This window comes from Nipponia nippon, unplaced genomic scaffold (assembly GCF_047370975.1).
Source record: "Nipponia nippon isolate SJK-2023a ecotype South Korea unplaced genomic scaffold, ASM4737097v1 scaffold_25, whole genome shotgun sequence".
NCBI lineage: Eukaryota > Metazoa > Chordata > Aves > Pelecaniformes > Threskiornithidae > Nipponia > Nipponia nippon.
In genome coordinates this window covers 7,351,737-7,377,333 of record NW_028262342.1, presented here as the reverse complement: position 1 = coordinate 7,377,333, position 25,597 = coordinate 7,351,737, and the positions used below count along the sequence as shown (strand labels likewise).

The 25,597-nt window shown below is 47.0% G+C and overlaps 1 protein-coding gene across 17 annotated transcripts in view; it reads right to left on the bottom strand.

Annotated features, from left to right (window-relative positions):
• Nucleotides 1–25,597, bottom strand: part of ANKS1A (ankyrin repeat and sterile alpha motif domain containing 1A) — a 106,693-nt gene that overhangs the window by 14,173 nt on the left and 66,923 nt on the right. For 11 of the 17 annotated variants that reach the window (XR_015705661.1, XR_015705662.1, XM_087761717.1 and 8 more), the window contains 3 exons: nucleotides 24,865–24,912; nucleotides 21,148–21,214; nucleotides 12,263–12,369 (listed from right to left, as the gene is read on the bottom strand). Coding sequence is in view for 14 of the 17 variants with exons in the window: in XM_087761717.1 (XP_087617843.1) it covers nucleotides 12,263–12,369; nucleotides 21,148–21,214; nucleotides 24,865–24,912 (222 nt within the window). In the remaining 3 variants the exon portion in view is untranslated. Of the gene's footprint in view, nucleotides 1–202; nucleotides 263–12,262; nucleotides 12,370–21,147; nucleotides 21,215–24,864; nucleotides 24,913–25,597 lie in introns of those variants that run through there. The other 6 variants (XM_087761720.1, XM_087761727.1, XM_087761725.1 and 3 more) reach the window with 3 other exon arrangements.

Below are 25,597 nucleotides of genomic sequence, written 5' to 3'. Positions count from 1 at the left end.
AGGCGTTGCCAGAAGGTCCTTGGGAGGCAGCATATGCATGAGGAATTCATCTCCTAGAGGGAGATGGCTTTTAAAGGGCTTTTTTAAATGGACAGAAGAGGGCTAGAGCAAGTGATGGGATTTCTCCTGTAAGCCTGGAGAGCAAAGCATTACTGCCCTGCCTGGGGGAGGCAAAGGGAAACACAGGAAGGGTCTGACTCACCGAAGCCCCTGCAGCAGGTTAACGCCACACCTCGGGTACCCGAAACCTGCAGCTCCCCACACCTCAGCCCGCTCTGCTCCCCCAAGCTGCCCATCTTGGTGCTCTGCTGCTTAATTCCTCTGTAAAGAGATGGGTGCCAGAGCTGCAGCAGGCGCGGGGTCTCGAGGAGGAGCAAACGCTTCACGCACCAACCAGGACAGCAAGAACAGTTCACAGCCAAATGAGCTGTGACAATGGTGACACGTAATTTTCATGTATAAAAATTAAACAAGCTTGCTGATCCTATTTACATTTTTATTCATGCTTACTTTCCAGTGTTGAGCCTTTTTGGTGCTAATCCACTTTAGCACAGCAATGCCTGGCTAGCACAGCCATGCTCCCAAACTAGCAGCACAGGGCTGGCAGCTCACGCTCTCCCAGGATGCCTGTTTTATGCTGACACGGCCAGTGCCAGGCCCATGGCAAGGCAATAGGTATTCTCCCACTTTTGGCATCTCAAATTCAAGGAAAACTGCTTGCTACGTAGCAAGGATACAAGCTAGTTAAATACTGTAAAGCCTACAGCTTTCTCCAACACTCCTTATTTTTATGTGTCACGTTAAATTCCCTCAGTGCCAGTCTGTATTCTCAGGGTACTTAACAAGGATAGACAAAGCATAGCAGCTCTGAATAAATCTTTACAGTCTATTGTGCATAAGCCTCCGCTTAGAGAAACGTCCTTTAAACCCATCCAGATTTCATCTCCTATGAAAAAAATAATCTGCCACTAAAATAGATAATAAAATGCAAACACACTGGAGATCTTTTAACCTTTGCCAACCGAACAGATGAGCTGCTTAAACCAGACTTTAAACTTGTTTGCATTTAACACGCTGATCAGACAAAAGCCAAGGGGCAGAGATGCTCTGTCTGGGCCACTGCTGCCACCTGCCTCCGAGCCACACTCCTCTGGTGCAGCAATTGCCACAGGTCTGGTTAGCGCCCTGCTCTCTGCTCGGGCTCCTGTGCCTGCAAAACCACCTCTCTGCTCAGCCAGCAACTAATGACCTAGCACAAAAAGCCCCCTAAGCCAGGAGGGTTCCCAGCCGTGGAGATCCAGCTGGGGTCTGTCGTGGCTTTCGTCCTTCCCTGCCTCTCCCAGCATGTCTTGCTTGCTTCTCCCCACCAGCCCCATCCTTCCTGACCTCTGCACCACTGGCTCACGCCAGGCACTGGGCTGCTGAAGGGTCTTAGGTCTGTCCCTGAACCAGGCAAGAGCCATTTCTTTGCTGTACCAAGGAGGGGATGATTGCAGACACGTCCACACCCAGCAGCTCGCAGAGGAAAAGGGAATAAGGTATTCATCACCAAGATGAAACAAAGCCTCTTTGTTACAAAGGGCTGCTCGAAGGCAGATTGCCTTGACACAGGGCTGCAAAATCTCAGAAAAACTGCTGTGAGGGTTTTTTGATTTTTAAACAATATCCCAATACAGGTTTTTGTTTGCTCTCTTTTCCCTTGTGTGTTTGTTTTGTTTTTTGTTTTTTAAACAAAGGTCCCCTCTGGTGCTGATGCAGGTCGGCAGCCAGGCCAAAAGATGCCCCGCCGACGGCTGCAGAGCAGTCCTGGCAGCCTGACCCCAGGCTCGCGGGCAGCTCCGGGTCCTCTGAGGATGGATTCAGTAAATGCCCGAGGCAGAGGAGAGGAAAGCTCCCAGGGACTCGCTCTGCTGTTAGCCTGGTCCTCTATGATCCTTCAGCAGCAGCCTCAGAAATGCCAATTAGAATCAAAAAGAATCCTAAAGACATATTTCAGACTTTATTCGTTGTGACAAGTGCTTTTTACCTTGCGCATTTCTCCCAGCCGCAGGGCCGAGTGGAGCGAGTGCAGCTCAGGGCTGCACCCAGGCCAGAGCCTCTCGCTTTCATCCATGCGAGGGGAGCGGGGACCACCTGAAAGCCCTGTTCATCCCCAACACCTCACCCTTTTCTACTCGCTTCCATCAGGAACTAGCTCTCAGCATTTCCTGCACTGCAGGTAGCTGGTTCAGGGTCTGTTCCTAGAACACACATCCTTGTGTTAATCCAGACTTTAGTACTGCACCATGTAGTACAGCATCCTCGTATGGGCTGCGCCAGGGAGCTCCCAAAGGATGCTGGTGCAGCCGACCCGCCTGCAGAAACATGAGCTTGTAGAGAAAGGGTCTGCTTTAGTCATGCTTCACATCTTGCACTGTAATTAAACAGCCTGCAAGGTTCCAGGTTTCTCATTAAAGGAAAAAATAGCATAGTCAGAGGTTAGATTGTAGGAAGGTGGCGTCCCCTCCTGCTAGTTAGGTGACCCCGAAGGCATGCGTGCCAAAATCAGAGCTGCTGAAATCTGCCAGCAATCCTCCTCCAGCAGGGCACTCTGCAGGCACTTAACTACCCAATTTTCAGATGCTGCTTCTTGCACAGAGCCTGGCTTCGGTCCATCCTCTCTTTCCAGCTAAGGAAGGGCCCGAGGCAAAGAAAGTTTCGTATAGGACGCGTAGTCTTATCCAGCCAGCAACGCAGTTTAATGAATGCCGACTGTCTCACTAAGCTCATGCTAATGCAAGTGCTGCCTCTGTTACTAAACCCTGTATTACAGACAGGCGACGGACTGCAGGGAAGATGCGGACCAGAATGTGTTTGCTATTAAAAGCAACAGATGCAAAACCCAAACACAGCTTTTCCAGACTACAAAGGCTTTTGCAAACATCTATAGCAGAGTGCCTTCAGCTGGATGAGCCAAAGCATCCATTTTTTCTTAGATTAATGCATACAAAGCTCTTTTTCTCCTCAGTACATTCAAGACAATTTGCATCTTGTCAAGGATTTTGCTGCCACTGCTATTGCTTTACTTTTGGCAACCAAAAGCCTGGATGTGGCAGATGGAGACACATCCTGCTCACCATAGACCCAGCCTAAACAGGGATAACACACAGCAAGTCCTGAAAACATCTTCCTTAGCCTCAACACCACTTAGATTTCTCCTTTTCAGATGAAAAAAGGATCAGGAACCTTCATTTTGGTCACATTGGTACCAGACAGCTGCAGCTTTCAGGAACTTAATACAAGTAGGCAGTACAGGGTTTGCAGTCCAGAATACAGCAGCTCAATTACATGCTCAGCAATGGGATTTGGCGAGCCTGCGTGGCTCTGCCTGAGCTCCTGGTTACTCCCGCTGCCAGACTTGTAAAAAGCCACCAGGCTTCATGGCCCCGCAGCCTCGGGCAGCATCCTGAGGATAGGGGAAGGCAGCGAAATTCAGAAAGATGAGCTATAGTGAAGGTATTCCTGGGAGCTGACAAAGCCACCGCAGCCAGCAACAAGCTCCCCATCCCCAAATCTATTGGTAGTTAAGGACAGAGAGCCCTCTTCCCCTGCAGGGTTTGGAGGCTGCGTATTTGGCCTCATCCAGCCCCTCCAAGCTGTGTGTTCAAACCCATCTGAGCAGGGTGCAGGGAGCCACCAGCTGAGCCCCGCTCCCACTGCAGAGCCTGGCCGGCCTCGACCCCCGTACTGCAGAAGGAGCTGTACGGATCTGCACTTGGAGTAAAAAGCCCTGCTAATGTATCTTGTTCCACAGGACAAGAGCAGCTAATGCCTTGTTAATGGACTAATGTATAAGCTTGTCCTAGAAACAAGCTTGTGTTCTGTCTGTATAGCTGCATGATTTGCACTTGGGAGCTTTCTCACCTGAGACCCCTGGTGATAGCACAGAGCATCACCCCCTTTTACAGACAAAAAAAAGCTAAAAATTCCCAAAATAGAGCCTTGATTACAGGCAATGCTGAATACCTACAGCTCCGTCAGCCATCCCTGGGTGCTCAGCCCCTCTAACAAACCTGCACCAGTGGCTTATTTATCTCGGAGCAGGCTGATGACCCCAAAGCCAGGACTTGCACACCCCAATTTCAGAGCCAGCAGACCAGCACTTGGTCACACGAATGTGTGTTTGTAATTGGCCTTGTGATCCACGGGGCTTTGTGCCTTGCCTTAATAGTATCTGCAGTTTGAGATAGTTCAGTGGAAACCGGGGAGGGGGGGAAAGTATTTGTTTAGCTAAGGGCACGACAACGAAGCCTTAGCTCTTCACAGAGCATTGATTGTGGAAAGGGCTCGTATACAAAAACTTACAATAAATCCTAGATTAGCACACAGCCACTTCATTTTTGTTTAATTTTCTTCCCCATGCAGACTGGCAGCGTGACAATGGCAATGGAGGGAATTGGTCATGGTTGTCAAGTTCAGGCAATTCTACTGAGAGAAAAAAAAATTAACTGCTACTTTAATGGCTTTTTAAATGTTTATTGGGCCTGGAGCTACTAATGAATCAAATGTAAGTATCCTCTAAATTGTCAGTTCTGGTCCACCCACTTTGCTCCTCAAAACCCACTCTGAACTTGCTGCTCTCCATGAAGTCCACTTCCATCATCTGGGGAGCTTCAGCGCAGCCCTGCCTCGTTTCCCCGGTCAGAGTTGCAGCTGAGTGGCTGAAACGCTCTCTCAAACCCCAGATCATTGCACGTCTCTGCTGTCACCATTCCCTTCCTGAGAAAACCCATTAAAACCATACCATCATGGACAAAGCACAGTCCTTGTGAACCACCTGAAACCCACTGCAGAGCTGTCAAAAAAAAAATTTGATTTCATTGTATGAATCGATTCCTACTCAGATGCTTGGCAGAAACCGTTATGCAAGGGTTCAATTCCACTCTTATAGAGTGTTCATCCAGGGCATCAAAATCAGTCTGGGGACCAAGGTATCAGCAGTATTTACTTCCACACACACCAGTTTATAAGCTCAGTCACCGAACGCCATGGCAGGGCAGAGCTTTGCAGCACAGGCTTTGGGAAGACCAAGTCCAGAACCAACCACTCAAGAGCTTCTGCCTGGATGAACACGGCTTGCTTCAGCTTGAAACCAAGCCTACCTGTGCAGGCACAACCTACACACAGGGGCTTATTTGGGTCTATGCTAAAGTATTCTCCAACAGCTGCAATCACACCAAGTTTTCTCTTCGTTTCACCAAGTGCAGAAGCAGTAAAACCTTGTCTGTGGGATCTCCGATAGGTCACTATTCTTTATAGATCATTACTGGGTACAAAATGCTACTGGAATATGTCAGTTAAGTTTTCCCCGGATGACTACTATAAAATGACAAGTTTTATATGAAAACAGAAAAAAGCTCTGGGGCACACACATTCTCAGAGCATGCTAAAAGCCTGGCTGCTGCCCAGCAGACCAGCATCTGCGAGCCAAGCTGGGTAGTTACGAAGTGGATCATGCAAAGCAGAGCTACAATTCACTGAGGACGCCAGGAGATGCCCCGTGCTCCAGCAGGACAGCTATCGGGTGAAAGTGAAGATCATGCAGATGTCAGCCAGCACCCAAAACATGGGGATTTGCAGGGCGAGGGAGACCCAGCTCTGTGCTGGGAGGGCTGTCCTCGGACCCAGCCTGGCAGACACTCACTGAGGTGCACTTCAGCTTGCTCACACACCAAGCCGATGCCCCAGCTTTACATTTTTATCAACCGTTTGCTTGCACACACACACAGAGGAGAGAAGAAGGTGGCTCTTTCATAACAAAGACCACTGCAGGCTAATCTAACATGGCACTGAATTACATTTAAACAAATTAATGTCAGTGGTCTAAATTATTTGCAGACACCCTGTTCTTGCAATGCCATCATGTTTCTACCACTTCTCCCCAATTATAAAAAAAATTAAAAAAACAAAAAAACCCAAAACAAAACCAGAAGAGCCCACGGCACTACACAAGGAGAACAGAGTTCTGTTTCTGACACTGTCTCATTGAATCAGCATTAGCTGCTTTCCACACACTCCATGGGAATCCAGGCTTGAACAATAAAAAAAAAAGCCATAAAAAATGGTTTATGTTCTGTTTTACCTGCTCATTTGTGAATCAAAATATCTTTGGACTGAATAAAAAGTTCAACTACAGAATAATGGTACAATTGCCAGAGCATGTGAGGTTTGCCCTTCTCCGATGTCAGCCTGAAAAGTTGTCTGGGGTAGCAGCAAACATTCAGCCCTCCAAGGGCAGGGAAAAGCTTTTGCAGTCATCTCAGACACATTTATGGGATCTGTGGGATCACAAAATACTGTAGTGAGGGTGCAGGTAAGGGCACCTCCTTCCCCACTTCTGTGGGGGAATTCCACCATGAATTACTGCAATCCCTTTTTATTACACTGGCAATGTCCTTTCCTTCCCAAAACACAGCAAAGTCCAGCCTGGCCTTTCCCTCTAGGTCATTCCTGTGTTTGCTGTAGGGCACTGGGACGCACTGTGCATCTCACTGCGCAAAACCAGTTTCCTGTGGACCTCCCAAAGGGAGCATCTGCTGCAGATGCACTGGCAATCACAGGAGACGCGATGGGACCAAGCTCTAGCAGCAGCAGAATCCCTCTTGGTCCATGTTCTTGTGACATTTTTCCTACTCTTACAGCTCCCCCAGCTCATTACCAGTGAAGGACAATTAAGTCGATTTATAGTGCATTTTTCTGAATGACACTGCTCACTCATTGCTACGGTTTTGTGATCTGACCTTTTATTTTCCTCCTCTGGTGAAGGATGAGGCAATGGGTCGCCTGCATTTCTCCACGTGGGAGGTAGCAGGGCTGGCTTCTTTTGGGTGGTGGGGTATTCTTGGTTCATTAGTACTGTTAACATTTGGCATGAAATTCTGCTGAGGATTTTATTCTACTTGTAAAACTGTTATTTTTGCTAAGTCAAGGACAGCACAGCCCATGCCAGTAATACTCAGCTAGCAGCTTCAATTCAGTTATGTTTACCCATCACACAAATAAACCTTTCCCCTCTAACAAAAGGATTCCAGTAGGCTGCGAAGCAGAAGAGGAGTATTTGAATCACCATCTCCATTTTAGCTTTTTTTAATCCCCAGCTGGCTGAACAGGCTGCTTTTCGAATTAAAGCCCCACGTTAAAAGCAGAAGTTGAGTGTCGTAGTCCGATTGCCCCGAGCCAGCAATGCTGGCAGTGAAGGTCACTCAGTGGCAACGGAGAGGATGAGCAAAAGAATCTGCTCCTTTGGACCCCGGGCTTCGTGCTGGAGAGTAACAGCAAGAAAATCAGGGAAAGCCTCTTTCCTAGAACTGCACATAAACACCACAACAAGGCTATTGTAGGCAACTTAAAGGGAATATAAGAATTTCTCCATACACAAAAATATGGCCTAATATGCAGATGTTAGTATTTGGAAAGAGAAATCAGTCTTTTAGAAAACTAAGCTACCTAACTTCATCTTTTATAGCCCCTTTCTTCCCTCAACCAAGCCAAAAGATTACACACAATCTGAAATAAACATAGACTTCAGTCCCTTCCCAGAAACACACACCTTGGCAAGTAAGCTTTAACGTCACATCAAATTGATGTTTAAATAATCCTGCTGACTTGCGTTAGCAATACCCACCCTTGGCTGAAGTCAATACTTGATCAAGATCCTTTACTCTGAACTAGTTATCAACATACTTGGTTTTGCATTTGACTGTGAAACCGGTCAGCATCACCGAGATGCTCTCGTGTGCCATATCAATGCTGCAGCATTTTGTTTTCTTCTGCAGATTTAACAAGAATTTTACATCATGGAAACACGGATCAAGAAACTCTGCTTTCAGCGCTGGAACAAAGCAACACATCAGTGAGGCCTGTGCTGCAAACTCAGCCTGTCTGCAGCGTCCCATCCCAGCTCCAGTTCCTAAAATGCCCAGTAGCTGTGCCCACTCAGGATGACGGTCATTGCATTTATGTATTAACACTTGTGATTCCCTTCTCGTTACCATGGTTGTGCCGACTTGTTCTTCCCAATAACCAATTCACAAGCCCTCAAAAATCTCTGCAAGTTCCAAAAGTGAGAATATTCCCAACAAGCCCTGTCTGACACTGCTCAGAACCAACTGGTACTACAAGTAATACTCTATTATTTGTCCTGAATTACCCCAAAAGAGAAACAGCACTGCCAGAGACACACACACACTGACTGCAGTCATCACTCTCTTACCAAAGCAGACCTGAACTGCAACAGAAATTTTTAGTTTGCTGACAACCAAAGTGCTGATCTCGCAAGCTTGTGGGCAAGGGGTCCTGCTGGAGCATGAGGCCTCCAGCCATAAGTTATTAAGACTTTGTCCCAGATGCAGAGAAGCCTCAGCTTTGACATTCACAGCCCACCCCAGCTATCTGCTGAAATACACTTCTACCTTCTCCTTTTATAGGAAAACCTGTAAAAAGTTCACGGCTCACATTACGCTTTACATCTCCCACCCTGCCTCTTCAACGTAAACCTGTGAAAACTACAGGTCTCCAAAGTCTCCTTCAGCTGTCAGTGCTGCCTGTCAAAGCGTACGAGCAGACCCTGAGGGGGGAAGCAGGATTATCGCCCCCTCCCCGCTCACTGGTTCTCCTCGGTGCTGCTGGACACGCAGCCTGCAGAGCTATCACCAGCGAGATGGCCGGTCGCGTGTCCGGAAAGCACAGCTAATCACCTAATAACGAATCTCTGGATTCTGAAAAGAATGGAATTATTATTCTTGGAAACAATGCATGTTTCTGCCTTCCCAGATTAACATCTAATTAAGAAGCCCAATGTATTTACAGAGCACTTTTCAAAATCACTTTACCATACTGTGCATTCATGAATCATTTCCCTTATCTGGGGGGTGAGGGCTTTTGTAATACAGGGTGCAGATTAACACAAGAGCCAACTGAAAATACACAGGAAATTAGGAATTCCTGAAACCATAACTGGCTAAACTAAGGGCTACACGAGCACTAAAAAGCACCAGACAGGCTTCTGCACCCTCCAGTTTTTGTCTCTTGCCAACTCCGTACTACCTACTGGGTAGATATTACATTTTAAACATCTATTTTTCTTAAGTGAAGAACAGCACCAAATGCCAGTGTGCCAGCAAACACCGGATTTCACCCAGTCCCCACCGCAGCTACAGGATATGCTCTTTGTTAGACTGTTTTCTTAATCCTACTTTGAATTACTATCTACTGCAGGCTGAGCATTCTTCACAAGTATGTTAAAGAGCTCTTCTTCTAGGACGCCACCTCTGTTTTACAGCTGTACTATCACTACACATCTAAGAGCTTGTTCTTGCAATGCTTTTCTTGTCTCCCCAATGTACAAGCTTTTTGTTTGCTCACAAATGGGCACCTGGGGACTCAAGCAGCAAAGGGAACATCCTCGGCATGCTGAAAAAAAACCCACAGCACTATACACAGGGAGTAATGCAATGCGAAATCTTACACAGAAAACAAGAGCGTTTCTGTATCAAAAGACTCCAACTTCTTAATTTTTGCTAGTAAAACTTAATTGCCCTCATAGCACATCTGGTAATTTGTAAACCATTACCCAGCATTCTTTGGACCCTGAAATACTTAACATAATGAGGCCCTAATAGGGACTAATCCTTTCACAGAAACCATTTAACTCCAGGAAAATAATGCCACTTAGTTTGAAATATTCTTCATTAGCAATTGAAAGTGGCAGTTAATAAAGAAATTGTTATGTAAAAAAGAAAAGGAATGGACAGCCTGCCACGCGAGGAGCCAAGCATCCACATCCTTTCAGTACTCACTGCACTAGCCCGCTTCAGCGTTTACAACAACTTTAATAATTCATCTGAGAACATCAAAATCACTACTAAAAACAAATTACCTACTTGTTCCTCATTTGTACCATATCTGAAGGTTTTACTCCCACATCAGAAGCTGAAGGCAAGCAACATCACAAAGGAAAAGATTCTTAATAATTAAACTTTCATATTGGGCTGACTGTATTAGCTTGAAGTTCCCAGGACTTGGATGAAAGGATTTAAAGCCAGTCTTGGCAGGGGTGCCAGGGTCAACTCTCTAGTAAAAGGGATAAGCAGCAAAACGGAAATCAGCCAGGGTTTGCAGGAAATCTCTGTCAAATTGACTTTTTAAAATTGAGAGGAATGAGTGAGGCAAGCGTCCTACCTCCCAAAACCAGCAAAAGCTGATTCCCTACACTGGGAGTGGTTACCCAGCATTGGACAGGGAAGAAAAACATCCAGCCGTGATCCAGCAACTCCTACCACACACACCATAAAAATCACATTGAGACATATACAAGGAGCCTTTGCTTTCATCTTATAAATGACAAAATTCTGCATCAGACAGTTTGCAACTAAGTGTTGCTATTTACTGCAAATAAGCACAGTCAAAAACTCCTGCTTCCAAGCCTCGAGCTCCTACCTCTCTTGGGACAAGCAGAAAGTTAATGTCCTTCATTCCTAAACTTCTGTGCTGAGAGAGGTCTATCATCACACTTGCCAGGCAGGGCCAGGCAGAGTAAAGGCATTTTTATCTGCTACTGCTGGAGTGAGAGCAGCCCACTGATACCACAAATGTCAAAGATCCATCAGCAGAGGATCCCAAGCAGGGATCTGTGGGGTATTATTTAATTTAAATTCATTGTACCATCTCCAGAGCATTCCAGAAGTTGAATCAGACCCCTGCAGCGTGCACGTGATGCCGAAACCTCGCACAGAGCTGAATGCACCTGCCCGAAGTGCAGTGGCCCCAGTGGCTGAGGGTCCACCGAGGGGTTGGGACCCGCTGGGTGGGACACTGCAGGGGACGGAGTCCCCCGGGACGGGACAGGGAGCAGCGGCGGGAGCTGTCCCTGGTCCTCCATGGCTGCGGGCAGTGCCGGAGCCCAGCGAGGGCACCCGGGACTTCTGCAGGGGCAGCTCGCCCCAAATCCTCCCCCAGGAAGGGGGAAGGTGCCACACAGAGCTGCAGGAACAGGGCAGGGTAGAAGCAGAAGGGTGCGTGGCAAGACCATCGCCTGTCACCGGCCGTTCCTCTACTGAAGGTGCATAAACCACAGTAAAATCCAGCTCTCTAGGGGAGCGCTGGCCCTGCCAGGCTGAGGGGAGACAAAGGGATAAGCTGCTTGTCATGGAGGCCAGGAGGCATGGCTGGATACTGCCACAATATTCAACTTTTAGGGGTGCTTGGAGATCCCATGACGTTCACAGGGACATTTATACTGTTGGTCAGGTCATTTTTTAAAAGCATAATTACATCCTGCCTTTAAGTACCCCTACTGATACTGCTCCAATGTGCATTTCCTTGCCCATCCATCCATGTCCTATCCAGTCTTCCCTTCTTTCTCCAGCTGCCCCCCCCCCACGTACCCTCACCACTGTCAGATGGCCGCTGTGTTTTCACAATACAGCTGTCAAGCACACATCCTCCTGTATATCACCCCTCTGCTCCATCCACAGTACCAAAGAGATGCCCCACTCCCTTTCCAAGGCAGAATATTACATTAGCCCAAATGACTTCTCCAAAGGTTTACATCCATTTTTAGAAATTCTTTATTTGCAAAACTTGCAGTCCACACTCAAAAAGCATTTCTTTAAGCCATGCAGGAAGAACCCTCCCACAGCCCCAAGATTTTCTGTCTTTGGAGTTCATCGTTCCATACGAATTCTCAGATTTTTACATCATGCAGCTTTAAGTTTCTAGACACTGGTTATTAAAAAAAACCCTCAACATTAAGTCTTGTCATCATTAGGTTTCAGAGCCAACGGTGCCAATGCAATTAAGTACAGCTCATTAATATCCTGCCTGCATGCTTAGAGTAAGTGTACTTCCAACAGGAGGTCTACCACCTCCTTCACAGTCCAGAACACAGACTGCTCAATGATTTCTTCAAAACACTAATGAATTTCAGTTCCCATTTCTGGAGTAAATTGGATAGTAAAGATTTAGGGGGCAGGGTAAATAACATTTTATATCAAAATTATAGTGAAAAAACCTATAACACCTGAATTAAATGTGAAGATGAATGACCCTGACCCAACACAACCCTCATCTCCTCCTTTTGTCTAACCTTCTTCACGCCCCCCAAGACCGTTCTGCTGGGCTGCAGGACCCAGATGTGCTCCGCAGCTGACACAGGGTATTGATAACAAGTAAAGGTTTGGCCACCACATATGTTAGAGCCCCCGGGTCCCACCCAGCAACTTACCAGGAAGCGGACATCATCAAAGCCGTTCAAAAGCAGCTTACTCTCATATTGCTGCAGGCCAATGGACTCCAGCCACTCCCCGACACTCTGCTCCAGCATCCGCGAACCTGACGAGAGAGGAATCGGCAGACGCTTGAAAAGGGAAAAACCATTAAGGCGGTAGCAGCGGCACTCTGAGGAAGACAGATGGCATTGCCACATCATAGTCATTACCATAAAGAAACTCAAAAAATTATGGTCAGAGTACAACAAATCAGCTGGCAGACAATTCCTCTCTTGTGCACAGACCATGGACAACAAGCTTCCAGTGCCTCCACGGGCTCCAGGTTTAATTTGTATCCCAGTTAACACTCAGAAAAAGAAACACCGTGCCCAGGCAAACTGTTTAGAAGCACTCCTGGGACCACGACATCACATGCACTGCTTTCAGGGCTCAGGCGACTTTCTTGCCAGGCAAACATACGAAGCCCAACCCCACGGGGATGCGGATCCACTCCTTGGCTCATCTGAAGGGGGCGGGAGGAGTGTAGCAAACTTTCACCCAAGGCATTCCCAGCCAGTCGTAGGTGCGAGAGAACGGAGCGAAACTGCTCACAAACGCACAGAGCTGCACAGGTCCTCTCGTCCATGCAACTTCGGAGGCACTACCTTGCTCAGTGGGCCAGCGGAGAGGGCCAGGTGCATGGGAGGCACAAAGCAGCTAGAGAGAAAATACATCTTCATGCAGCTGAGACACAAAACAGACATGACGGACTTTCAGAAAAGCAGCGGAAGCCAGACTAGAGCAGCTGTCCACAGGAAGACATGCAAGACAAAGAAAGCACACAAACTGCGGCAGAAGAAAAGAAAGGCTTATACTTTTTTTCCCCAAGCAGTCCTGAAAGAGGCAAACCATGGTAAGAGCTTTTTTCTCTCCGTTATGGTGTTAAGAGGAGCAGAGGTGTGAGTGACCCCGAGCATGAGTCTGAGAGTCTTGCCACTGTCATTTTACAACCTATCCGGATGCATGGCATTTCAGCACAGTGCTCGGACCGGGCTCGCTGCACTGGAGAGTCTAACTACACTGCTGCACTGGGTGACAGCAAGAGAGACAGAGGAATCAGTATGGTTTTCACCCAATACATTCAGTCCTGCCAGGTGTTTGGTGCATGCTTGTATTTGCCCTTCCTTCATTTTCTTCAGCTAAGCACAGCTGCTGCATCCGAGCCCCTCACTCAAACAGGGAGCAGCTCTGGAGGAGGAGGCATTTTAGTTCCTTGCTTCCAAACCACGTCAAAACAAAAAGAAACCAAATGCAAGCACACACTCTCCTCTTCCTGCAGCAGCTCAAGTCCGAGACATGCCCTGGCACCTCCTCTCAGCCTCTGATAAATGAGATTCTTGCCAACACCCTACAGAAGCTGGGTAGACAAGCTCTCCCTGCCCTCACCCCTGGGAAGAGAGTCCAGTGACTTGTTACTCTCCTCTGGAAAAGCTTGAGACCTTAAATATGACAAAAAAAAGTTCAGAGATCTCCTTTTCATCAGGAAATTTGCTATGCAAGACAGGCAGAATTTTTCAGGCTTCTTAGCACATCTGTTTCAAGGGTATATGCAAATAAAAAGATGATCAGAAAACCAGGTTTTCTTTCTTTGAACCTTCAGGTCAGCTGAAGCTGTTTGGTACCTTCCAAGCCATCCTTCCCACCCCTGCCCGCTGCAATGGCTGCACAACGCAGAGCTCACAGTGTTATTTGCAAATTCTTGGGGTAAGGGATCCTGCTGCTCTGGTCCACAGGAGAGCTCCTCTGCCAGGCAAGCTGTGCTCGGCGAGTTCGAGAGAGCTGGCCAGCCTCTCTAGTGCACACTGCAGCACGAGAAACGCAGAGATCACAAAAGGTTTCCGGCTCCCTCCCCTAACACAGCCTGTACAGAAGGGCAGCATCTAAACCTGGAATTTATGCAACAAGCTCCTGCTCGCCCGGCGTCTCCATCCTTCCCTTCCATCGTTCCTTGCTGGTCCGCCAGCAGCCAGGCAGCCGCGTCCCCTCACCAAGCAATTGTGTGTCCTTGCAGAGCGCTGCAGCGGCGTGCTTTGTCTGAAGGCAGCGAGCTCCACGCTTGCCGTTCCACTCTCAGTCCTGTCTCCTGCTCTTGCATTGCCTGTCCCTCCCTTCTCTTCATCCTCTTACCCCTCCCAGCTTTTCCATCCACTGTACAAGCAGTGAGCAGCCTTCGCAGCAGAAGCTGCAGGAGAGGGGAGGGAGACAGCAGCTTTATAACTCTCTAGTGGAAATTACTGACTTCTCAATATTTACTCGATGATGGACTACACAGCTTGGGTTTTCAAAAAATGATGTTACAGGTCTGCTTTGACAGTTCCAAGTGATTTGTGGCTGGCTCAGAATTAATTTATCGGGAGAGAGGTGCTTGCTGCCTACTACAGCATTTCTGGAAGCAGTCGGGGTATTGGCAGGGGGAATGAAACCACAGCCATTGCTTCCTCTGAGCTCCTGAATTTCTTTTTAAAAAATTATTTACTTTACTCAGCCTTTTGTACACTCGTAAATGTATTTCAGCTTTTAAAGGGGAAACCTACAATGACACCAAGTGCGGTTTTCTGTTTTTAAAACCACTTCAAATCAGGAGAAAATGAAGGGGGGATATTTGGAGGGAGGGGGATGGAGGGGTTTACTTTAAAAAGAAAAAGAAGAGAACAGATGCCCCAAAACACCCTAGACTGAAAATAAGGAAGTCCAAAACACACTTGATATTTGCATGTTATGAGGATGACATGGGAGCAAATGCATCCCAGTCACCGTGCCCCCAGCAAGAGCCCGATCACAACTTCTGATTGAAACAAACTCCTCATTCTCAGCTCCATCCTTCTCCTTATACTCCACATTTTAGGAATCCTACCTTTAAAAGGTCTGCAGACAGCAGAGAGGGAAACAGTCAATAGAGTGTAGTTAGAAATAATTATTGAAAAGTTGCAAAAAAAGCAAGCCAAGCAATTCAGTTCCTCTTGCAAGACATTTTTCAAGTAACACAGCATGCTTCAAAGAAAATAGGAAAGGGAGAGGGCTACCCGGGCTCAGAAAGGTCCTTTTACAAGTTATTGTTTCAATAATGATCTTTAGTGCAAAGTTTGAGTCTGTTAGGAGGAAGAAATAAGTACGCGGGCCATGCCAGACAAAAAGCATCACCCCGTTTGCTCATGGAAACTGCTAACAGTTTAACATGACCTGGTGTGGCCTGAAGACACACGACCAAGCTTCACCAGGAAGAAAAAAAACAGCAAGTCCAAGCAAGTGTTGATGAAACCACTGTCCACACACAAAGTGAGCATGTAGGACAACCAAGCCAAGCAGTTATTGCCACAGCTGGGGATGATCACCAGCTGAAAATCCTTACATCCACTGAGGGGGCTATAAACTCAGGCAGTGCATTAGGCAAGATGGATAGGCATGGAGAACATAGCCAGTAATGCTATCAGACACAAGAAATACAGCCAGCATCTGACTTTACTGGAACTAAGATCAATTAGCCAAATGCAGATTGCTAACAAATTTCTCCCTCTTTTGTCAAGTAAAACACCAAGCACGTTCCTTACATCTCAAGTCAACTGCAGTGTTAACTCACCAAGCCCCAAATGTGTTCCCTGTCCAGTGCAGCATACCTCCTGCCTGCATCAAGCTGATTTATTGAGCAGAGACCATTCATCTCCTCTATTTTTGGGGAGAGAAACACTGCCTGACAAATCACCGTAACACAGCGAGCGACACGCAGGTTTCTTGTTCAAAGCCAGCAGCGAGATGAGACGCTGCAGTGCAGCGGGGTTGAGTTTCTGTGGTGAGACCTGTACTCCCCTACCCCTCTGACCCACGTCTGGGAGGAAGAGCTGATCAGAAGTGGGTTGCTGGAGCTAAATAAATGCGTGACTGCAAAACACACAGGCAGAGACACACTGACTGAATACAAATATCTGTTCCCAGGCCAAAAAACCCTTTAAGGCAGAGGTTAGGTGGAATCCGGTATGCTTTAAGAGATGGTGTTCCTTGATTCCCCAGCCTCCAAAAAGCACTTTCCAACATGGATCAGTGACAGACTTCTCCTTTCCTTCCACCTCTACCACCCCACCCTCTGGAAATACATTTGGAAGATTTTTTTTACAAGCTCTACCAGGAAATCAGAGGGTTGAACCTGTTGGCCAAGAAACAGATTCTAGCTCCAAATTCTATAAAGATGCCAAGATGCATCTAATTATCTTATTATCGAGGGGCCTCAGAAGTTTAACGTGCTTGCCCATAACACCATGGCGAGACACGGAAGTTTTGTTACCCTGTTTTACGGAGGAAAGCTTGATGGTACAGAAACCAGCTATTTGCCCAAATTTGTATGGGAAGTCGGGCATGACAGGGACCTGAAACCAAGCGTTTCGGGGCCTGGGCTTGTTCCAGCATGACTCCAAGGGTGCCTGCTTTCCCTAGACCCACATCAGTTGTATGCAATAGCTGCTTGTATAAACAGACTCCAAACATACTAATCTACACAGTAATTGCCAAGCAAGGCATTTTACCTTTCCAGGCAAATTAGTGATTCCAGAAACAAAACTAGTCAGGAGCCCCAAAATCCTCAAAGCCCACCTGTTTTTGAGGATGTGAGAACATTTGGAAAGTTCCCTGCAGCTCCCTGCACATTTGTGATATCATCTGCAACATTAAAACAGCCCTAGCAAAGTCCAGAGGAGCAAAAGCTAAACACTGCTAGAAAACAAAAATGTAAGGGTGCACGCACCCCAGGACAGCCTTCATCCTTGCAGCAAGGGGCTGGCAAAGCACTGCCCGCTCGCTGGCTAGCTGCACTCATAGGAAAAGAAGGAGAAACAGGGAATACGTACAGCAGCTGACGTGTGTATGAGGGATCCCAAACCAAGCATAACACAGCATAGCCCGCAGGAAAACACATGGCTTAAGGACAAGGCAGCTCCTGGGTCCGCCTGCTTCCAGAGATGGGTGTCCATTTTGCTGAAAACTCCCTGCACAACAGCAGCTTTTGCTGAAGTGCTGGCTCCTCCTCTCCCCTCCATGTTAGACCTCTTCACTAACGGTATTGATCCATCACACGCTGCTACAGCTACGGACCAGCTCGGGGAGGGGAGGGCTTGTCGCAAAGCAGGATGCTAAACAGTTGCCATTGATTTAGACCAAAAACCACACACCATTTTGCATCCCGCTGTGAAGGCATTTGACCCTAGAAAACATAAGCCCTAATCAGTATGTAGTATCTAGGGCAGGCAGAGGTTAAAATCCTACTGGGAATGCATGGTGGATTCCTCCTCGTCAAAGCAGAAATCCAAGTGACGAATGGATACGAGATAAGCTTTATTACGGCAAGCGTGAGCTGCGTGTGCAGATGCATATTAGCATCTCATCAAGAGGAGACGCTGCCCACCCGGAGCAGTTCAGATGCAGCAGTTTGGAGGTGAAGGATTTAAAAGGACAGAATCCCTCGCGGTGGCAGCTCTCCAGCATCCTCCATCACGCTGCAGTGAAGGCAAACAAGCTCAAGTTCTGCTTTTTGCTCCTGATTTAAAGGCAGAGAAGGGAATTCATGCTTAAAGTACAGAGGGGAAGCACCTGTCCTGCAAGCAGCTTTGTTTAGTGGATATCGATACCTACAGGAATACTCAGAAAAAGCCGAGCATCACCCAAGGTGAGGCACACGGCAGATTAACCACATCCAAAGAGCACGGCCACCACGACACCCGTGCTGACCCACAACTGGCATCACCCCAGTCCAGCTCCCAGCACAGCCGCTGCCCTAACAGAAGTGGCCGGGGAGGACGATCCTCCCCCACCAGAAATCCAAGAGGCATCGGGAGAAGGCCATGTCCCCAAACAAGCAGGACTGTTCCCAGCTATCGGGACAGTGGCTCTTGGTCAGCCAGGAAGTATCGCAGAGGACAGCACTGCCACAGCTGAACTGGTCTCATCATCAGAAAGCATTTCCTACGACAACAATTTCAAGACGTAGATTTTCTAAAACCCTTGAGCAGTACATGGTATTTAGGCACCTTTGGTCCCCAGACAGCAGAGTTCATCAGCATCCATTTAATCAAGCTCTGCACGCTGTGGCTCAGTACAAACAGCTCCGTTTCAAAAGGCACCATTAAAGCCAAGCAATTATCTCCTCCTTTGAAGGCCACAGGCTCAGCTCCATACGCAGACAACGCTCCTGAGGACCCACGGCTCTGCCTGCAGCAGCGGAGAGGACAGGTTCCTTAAACTGCTGGTTTCCAGAGTGCAGCTGCACCCCGGGAAGAAAAGAATTAAAATAAACCTCCCGAGCAGCTTGGAAATGTAGAAGTGTTGAGAGAGTCGGCTGGGAAAGGGGTAGGTTATTCCTCCGCTCTGCAAACAGTATGGAGACACACCTGGGGACATTTGCACCGATATCAAAGCCTCCTTCCTCTATTAGTTCCACCTCCCCTTCACATCTACTTTCCTCAAAAGAAAGCACAAAAAGTATAGGAAAAAAGCTGGTAAAATGGCAAAACAATCCTGTTTGATGTGCAGAGCCAAGGCATGCAATGAGGCCACTGCAGGAGCAATGGAGGAAGATTTTTAACTGAGACTTGGTCCCGACTCTGCTGCCCTGGTCCGGATCCTGAACACAAACTCGGCACAGGGTTTGCTCTTCCCCACACCCCAGCTGCCTCTACGTACAACATTTATGGAAATGAGAGTGTTTTAACCCAGGATCATTTCCCATCACTCTGATGCTGCAGTGCAGAGATAAGAGTTATAATAGTTGCAAACATGGCTGGAGGAGGATGTTGCTCTGTTTGAGGAAAATCAATGCTCTAAATGACACTACGATTCTTTCTCCACCTTGTTTCATGGAAATTAGAAAAAGCTAAGACAAAATGCACAACTAAATCATCTCACACACTATTTATGAAGTTTTATTATAAAATTAATAAAACTACACACTTCAAGGTCACAGAAGTATGTAGGTGAAATATATAGAAAAAAAATTATGATGAGTTTTATCTGATTTGAAGCAACAGTAGGGCATCTAGAGTTTTACAGGTGGAAAGTTGGAGAAGAAATGTTAAAATATTCTGGCAAAAACATTTTATGGGCTGCAGAAACACAGTGGTTTTGCTGGAAAATTGCCACAGCACTCCAGCTACTGCAGACGGTTTGTTTTAGAGGCTGGGTGGCAGAAGCAGCTCTTTATGCCTTGTTCTAGTGCAACCAAACTGAAACCTGGCCCTTCGTAAGCTCCAGCAAAGACAAACTGCCTGAGCAGGACCTTTTGCCCCGCAGAGGCTTTGCTCAAGTGTTCCTGGTTCCCATGAAAAGGTTTCTTAATCTGTGAAATACAAGCAGCCTCGAAAGGACACCTTCTCACACAACCCAATGTACGCCGAAGCCCGCCGGCGGCCAGACAGCCCCTCCGAGCTCGCGCTCCCCCACCAGCCGCTGCCTTACCCAGAGGAAAACCGTCCCAACCGCGCCTGCAGAGCAGCTTTATTTCCAAACATGCCCAGCAGCAAATGTGCAGCTGGGATGGGTGAATTGCCATGGAGATAACGGGGATATTCGATATCTTTGCTATAGTCACTCTGGTGTAAAACTCTAAATACAAAATTCCCATCCTGTCGTCCCAGGGCTGAAAGGATTTTGTGAGCCTTAAAGAACAAAATACTAGAATGTGGAGGGCTATAGAGAGGTTCTGCTCATTTCCAAAGGGACAGAGCCACGCTTATGTAACTGAAAAAAGCCAGAAAAAAGAACATCTTGCTACTGCATTATGTATTTGAAACAAAAGCAAGATTGTTGTGAGGATTGTGAGACCAGCCAGAAGACAAATATGCAGCGGCTCTGTTTCAGACTGACTGCTTAAAGAAAATTTTGTTGCTACCCACCAGAGAAGAACAGAAACTTGAGACAAACATATTCTGAAAGGCAGGAGAGAACTGTAAGCGATCGGTTCGACTTTCTCAGAGGCTACGTCGAGAACAACAGTAATTGTAGGAGCCAGGAGATCAGTGGAACTTTCTATCCCTAGGATACTGGCTGGAGTCCCTACACCATTTTTCAGCTACAAATTAGATTTTTTTTTCTTGTACATGCAGAAAACCTGATCTTCCTCCTACACATTGAGCAAAGCCTTGTTGTGAAATTTTAAGTATCAGAACACAGTGGCTATTGGGCTGTGCGAGCAGGGGCAGCGAGCCAGCCACTCTGGAGCTGGTTTTACTGCCGCAAGCTTGCAGAAGGGTGTCCCAGACCGCTCACACAAGCCAGCAGCTCTCTTCTCCACCTCAAGGGAAGGAATATAAGGAGTCACTTCAGTTAGCAGAAGCCACTAATAAAAACTCCACAATTCTCAGCAATAAGCCTTTGTTTAAAGCTATTCAAAGATGGAAAATATCACCTCAAAATTTACCATATCCTAAACAGTAATACTAAGTCCCAAAATTTATAAACAGGCAGTTTCCACAAGAAACAAGACCCCCTACACACACACACTGCTGTCACTGGTCGAGTATTAATCAACACCGGGGTAATCGGGGTCCCCCCCTTTCCCATCAGGCTGGGGGTACCAGATGCAATGCTCTTCACCCAGCCCATTTCCCCCAAAAGCCTGCTGGGAGGGAAGGACAGCCGCATTATTTAAAATTAAATTAATCTACCTAGGGGAGTATTGAATTAAAATTGCTGGTAGCAGTATTGAGCATTATGCTGGGAAGCTGAGGTCTGTTCCTTCTGTGCCAGAGCCTTCCTTTCCCTTCTGGGAGCCAAAGCAGGTTAAAGAGCTCTGCACACAGGAGCCAGCACCTTGGTTTTGTACAGAGCGCAACCAAGACAGACACAGACGAGCTGAGTACACTACCTGAGATCCTCTGCTGCTCCTGAGAAAAGTCAATGCCTTCGCCGATAGAACTCATGATTTTCTCAATCTGAAAATAAAAAAAAAAAAAAAAAAGCACATGCTGCATTATTCATAAAGCCTCAGGAAAAGTTAAAGGCAGCCCCGGGATTTCACCTGCCATGTGACTGCCGAAGAAGTCCAGGAAAGGATGTTAAGACACCTCTGACCCAGAAAAGGTAGCCTTAACACCTTGCCTGGAAAGGTCTTCTCAAGGATGGATGACTCAGAAGGGACGTGTAGAGGTTGGGACTCCACAGAGCCTTCCCTTCCACAACTTGCCAGTGCCTGAAAATAAACAGCTCCAACAAAACCATCCCTTTGGAGCATAAAACTAGGGAGAAGGAAAGGAACCCCAAACTCCTCAGCTCACCCTGTACAAACATGCAGCCCCACCTTCACCAGCAGCAAAGCTTAAGAAGTGCAGTTCACTAACTCTTTCACAGCATGCAGAAAGTAAACTTGGCTTCACCTCAGTCTGGGTTTTGCTGGGTATTTTTGTTTCGGTTTGTTTTGTTTTTCAACCATCACATTTCCCGATCCCGTGCATGGACTCCTCAACACTTCCACTGAGATCAGAGATGCTTAGAAAGAGTTTGAAAACAGATCAAGTTTGCAAAAGCAGCAACATCATGGGGGCAAATGCCTTAACTACCCAGGAGAGGGAGCTGAAGACAATTTCATCCCCTGATTTAAGCGATTCACAGTCAATAGCTCAAGGCAAACCCCATGCAATTAAGAAAAAAAGGTAAAAACTACTGCCTGAGATGGTGTCTTTTCAAGCCCACTTAAGAGTTGCATATAAATGACTGCATTTGCCACAAAAAAAAAAAAGCAAGTTGCAATTTCCACAGAACCCACAGGATACTTTCTTAAATGAGAATAGAAACTTTTCAAAAACAATTCTTGAGCAGAATTTCTAAATCAAGGCTTTCTAATGCAATGCTGCAGAGGGAAAACTGACAGTGACAATTATTAGGTTAATTCTGTTAAGATGAAAGACCTGACAAATTGCACCTCAGTTAGTCAATTCAGAATTTTCAATCATCTAGAGCATTAAAGCCCACTATTTTCCAAAGAGTAATGAGACACTTAAGAGGCTCAGGTCTGGTTGCTTACCCCAGTCTTCAATCTATAACCAAGCAGAAAATTAAAAACCCCCAGTGAAAGATTCCTGAACAGAAATCTCCCAAGAAAATATTCCTGCGAGGCACTTCAGAGCGGTTGCAGCTGAATGCAAAGCTGATACATCGACTGGCAACAGAGAGTGGGGGGGAATAAACTTCAACTCCTACACAACTTTTTTTTTTCTGGTCTTTTAAGGATAGATTTGGGGAAGGAGTCCAAGTTTTCCTGGACCTCATCCCCCAGCCACCTTTGCACTGCCCGCATCCCAGCGCAATGCTTTGCTTGGTGCAGCTGCACGAGCTCCCAAAACTGCCTGGCCAGCAAGCGGGACTCCTGGAAACCCTGTGGGGAGCTGGGAGTTTGACTTCCAATCAAAATCAACGGCAACTTGAAGCTGAGCTCCACTGGGGAGGGGTTTTTTTGGTGAAACAAAAAAAACAGACAGTCTTAAAAGGCTCCTGCCAAGTGAGATCTCCAATAAAGTCCTTCCTGTTTGCGGGGAGCAGACAGGCAGTGCATTTGTAGCATTAAATCTCACCAGGGAGAAGGCATTCATGCGATCTATAGAAGAGTCATTAAAGGATGTGGATCCTCTGCCCCTAGAAAACCATGAGGACAAGCACTTCTACTGGGCTTGAAATACAGTTAATGCTAGTTTACTAGGAGCTTTGAAGACCAGCCTGAAAAAACAATAGTCAAAATTCAGAATTCAAACATGTATGAAAGAAAAGTGAAGAATGGTCTAAAAAGATTTCAGTTAAAGGAAGGGTTCTGAAGTCGCTGGATGCACGTGTCCTCACGCTGGCACGCTGCCCTGCAGTGCATAAGGCAAAAGCGTTCATCGCTCTTCTGCCCCTGGATGCAACCAGAACTCGAATGTGACCTAAAACACGTGTGTGGCTAAAACAGCTGGGAGATACCTGACCCCAAGGCCGGGCTCTCCGTCGGGCTGCCGGGGCCGCGCAGGTCTCAGACAAAGGCCAGATGCCATCAAACACTGACACGAGGGTTAACAGAGTCGCTAACAGGGTGGCTGGATGAGCGATCAGACCCCTTCTTTCAAAGGAGGGTAAAAATCACAAAGGAGAAGTGATATGATAGCCTGGGACATGAAAGCTTTTACTTACAGAACACAAGCCATTCAGAACTTTTATCAAAACCTGCAGCTATCTGTACAAGAAATGGGATTTTGTGTTTTAAGCTCAAGTTTAAAAGGATGAGGCCATGTAAAAGGCAAAAATATCCTGATTTCAAGTGGACAGAGGCAGCCCTTAAATAACAAAAAATCAAACACAGACAGGGTGGTTCATTTTGCAATTGCTCACATCACTAGCTATCGCTTCAGACAAAAATTACATGGCCAGTCATCGTGTCATCTGATCTTGCTGTTTAGACTCAGTGTGGCTGAAGAAGGAAGCCCCAGAAACACAGCTTTGAGAACTGCAAGAAGTTGGGTTTTTTTGTCAGCTAACCTACAGCTCTTGTGTAAATCAGCAACTCCGCAGTATCAGCAACAGGAGTGTGGGATCAACTAAACTGGAACCAGTTAAGAGAAAAAACCTGAATTTAAAGTCTGCCTTGTAATGCTGAGTTTTTCCTCTACCCTAATTATGCCTTTTAACTGTTTCTCTCCATTGGAGGAGTTTGTGGCAGTCACCTTCACTCCATCAGCCCTGCTCCTCTCCATAGGCTCTGTTTTAAAGAACTTTTCCATTTCTCATTAGTTGTGATGGAGCCTGCAGGACGCGCGAGCAATGCAGCAGCTCCTGCTCAAGCCTGTAGATGATATGGAATAACTGAAGAGTATTAATTGCCTCATATTTCTCAGAAGTTACCGACTGGAACCCAGAGGTAACCTAGGTCTCACGAATGCCAGTCACCATTTCGGCAAGAACCACCTGCTTTACCCGCTTTTGCCCCTCTGAAGCAGCAAATGCTCCCCAGCAAAGCCTTGAAATTTCATGGTGCCCTTATGTATCATCAGTACATAAAGGCCATGCTAGACTGGAAGGAAATATAGGGATGGTGCAAAACACGCCTCATTTCCAAATAAGACCAAGGGCTTGTTTTATTCACTTCCATAGGCAGGCACTGAACTCAAGCTGCGGCAGGATTTCTGGGATACTACCACAACCCTGAGGGCTTGCTGCAGAATTTGGGTCTTGAGGTCAATTCAGTTCAAGCTCCAGAAGTTTAAGGGCATTAAGCTTTGAAGATTTATGTCAATTAGCTTCATTACAAGGTGTATTTCCAAGCTGGAGCCGCTCTTGTACCTACTGTCTGGGATCTTTATCTAAAAGACATTTACTTCAGCAGATCCGGAAGCCTGTGAGGTTCTTTAGTCTCATGGGATCATTTGGAGCAAGAATCACTTGGTTCCAGCCAAGCTTTTCCTATAACCAGTCACCAAGAGGGGGGGAAAAAAATAAAAAAAAAAAAATAGGTGGGGAGGGAGGGAAGAGAGGAGGTGAGGAGAAAAGCGTGTTTGTTCAAGCAGCCCCAGCGCCAACTGTCTCCCAGCAACAGAGGCAAAGCGCTTTGCAGATCTCTTACGCTGTGCCGGGACCCAGCTCTGAAGATGTGCGGGGACTGCTGCCGGCGCTGCTGGGAAAGGCAAAGAGCACAAGAGCATGTTTCCGTGGCAGATTCAAACCCCACATTTGCAGCCCCTCTTTGGTCAGAGCTACGACTCTGAACACTATTTGGCAAGAGCCAGTTAAGCTCCCTCCCATCAGATGCTCATTACAAATAAATCCCATTTATTTCCCAGCATTTTTGCATAAGTAGAGCCAGCATTTCGCCCTCCCCCACTGCACTCCATGCTTGGATGCCCTCTTCCACCCTCACCCGCTTGCAGTTTTGCACTTTCACAATGCAGGATGAACGATAAGAGAAAATTTTAACTTCATTTTAAGAAAGGTCAGCTCCTCTGCTGTGTTTCTCGCTAGGAAGTAGCGATGCCTGCTGCAGTACTATGGCCCTGGAGAGGACGGTGCAGGATAAAAGGACTCTCCCCATCCCTTCACTTCCTTTAAATGTAGGTGAGAGTCTTCTAAAAACAACTTCTCCCATGCGTGGAGGTTAACAGGTGCCCAAAAGCTGCAGACAGGAGGACAACATGAATCCAGATCACAACCCGCTCTGCTCTCAGACTGGATGAGTTCCCCTGCCCAGGGCAGGTCGCCATGGTCTGACACCGTGAAAAATTTCCTTCCTTCCCTGCATGCCTTTTCTATAGCTGGATTCCAAGTGCAAATTAACTCTGGGTGCCAGGCCAAATTCACTT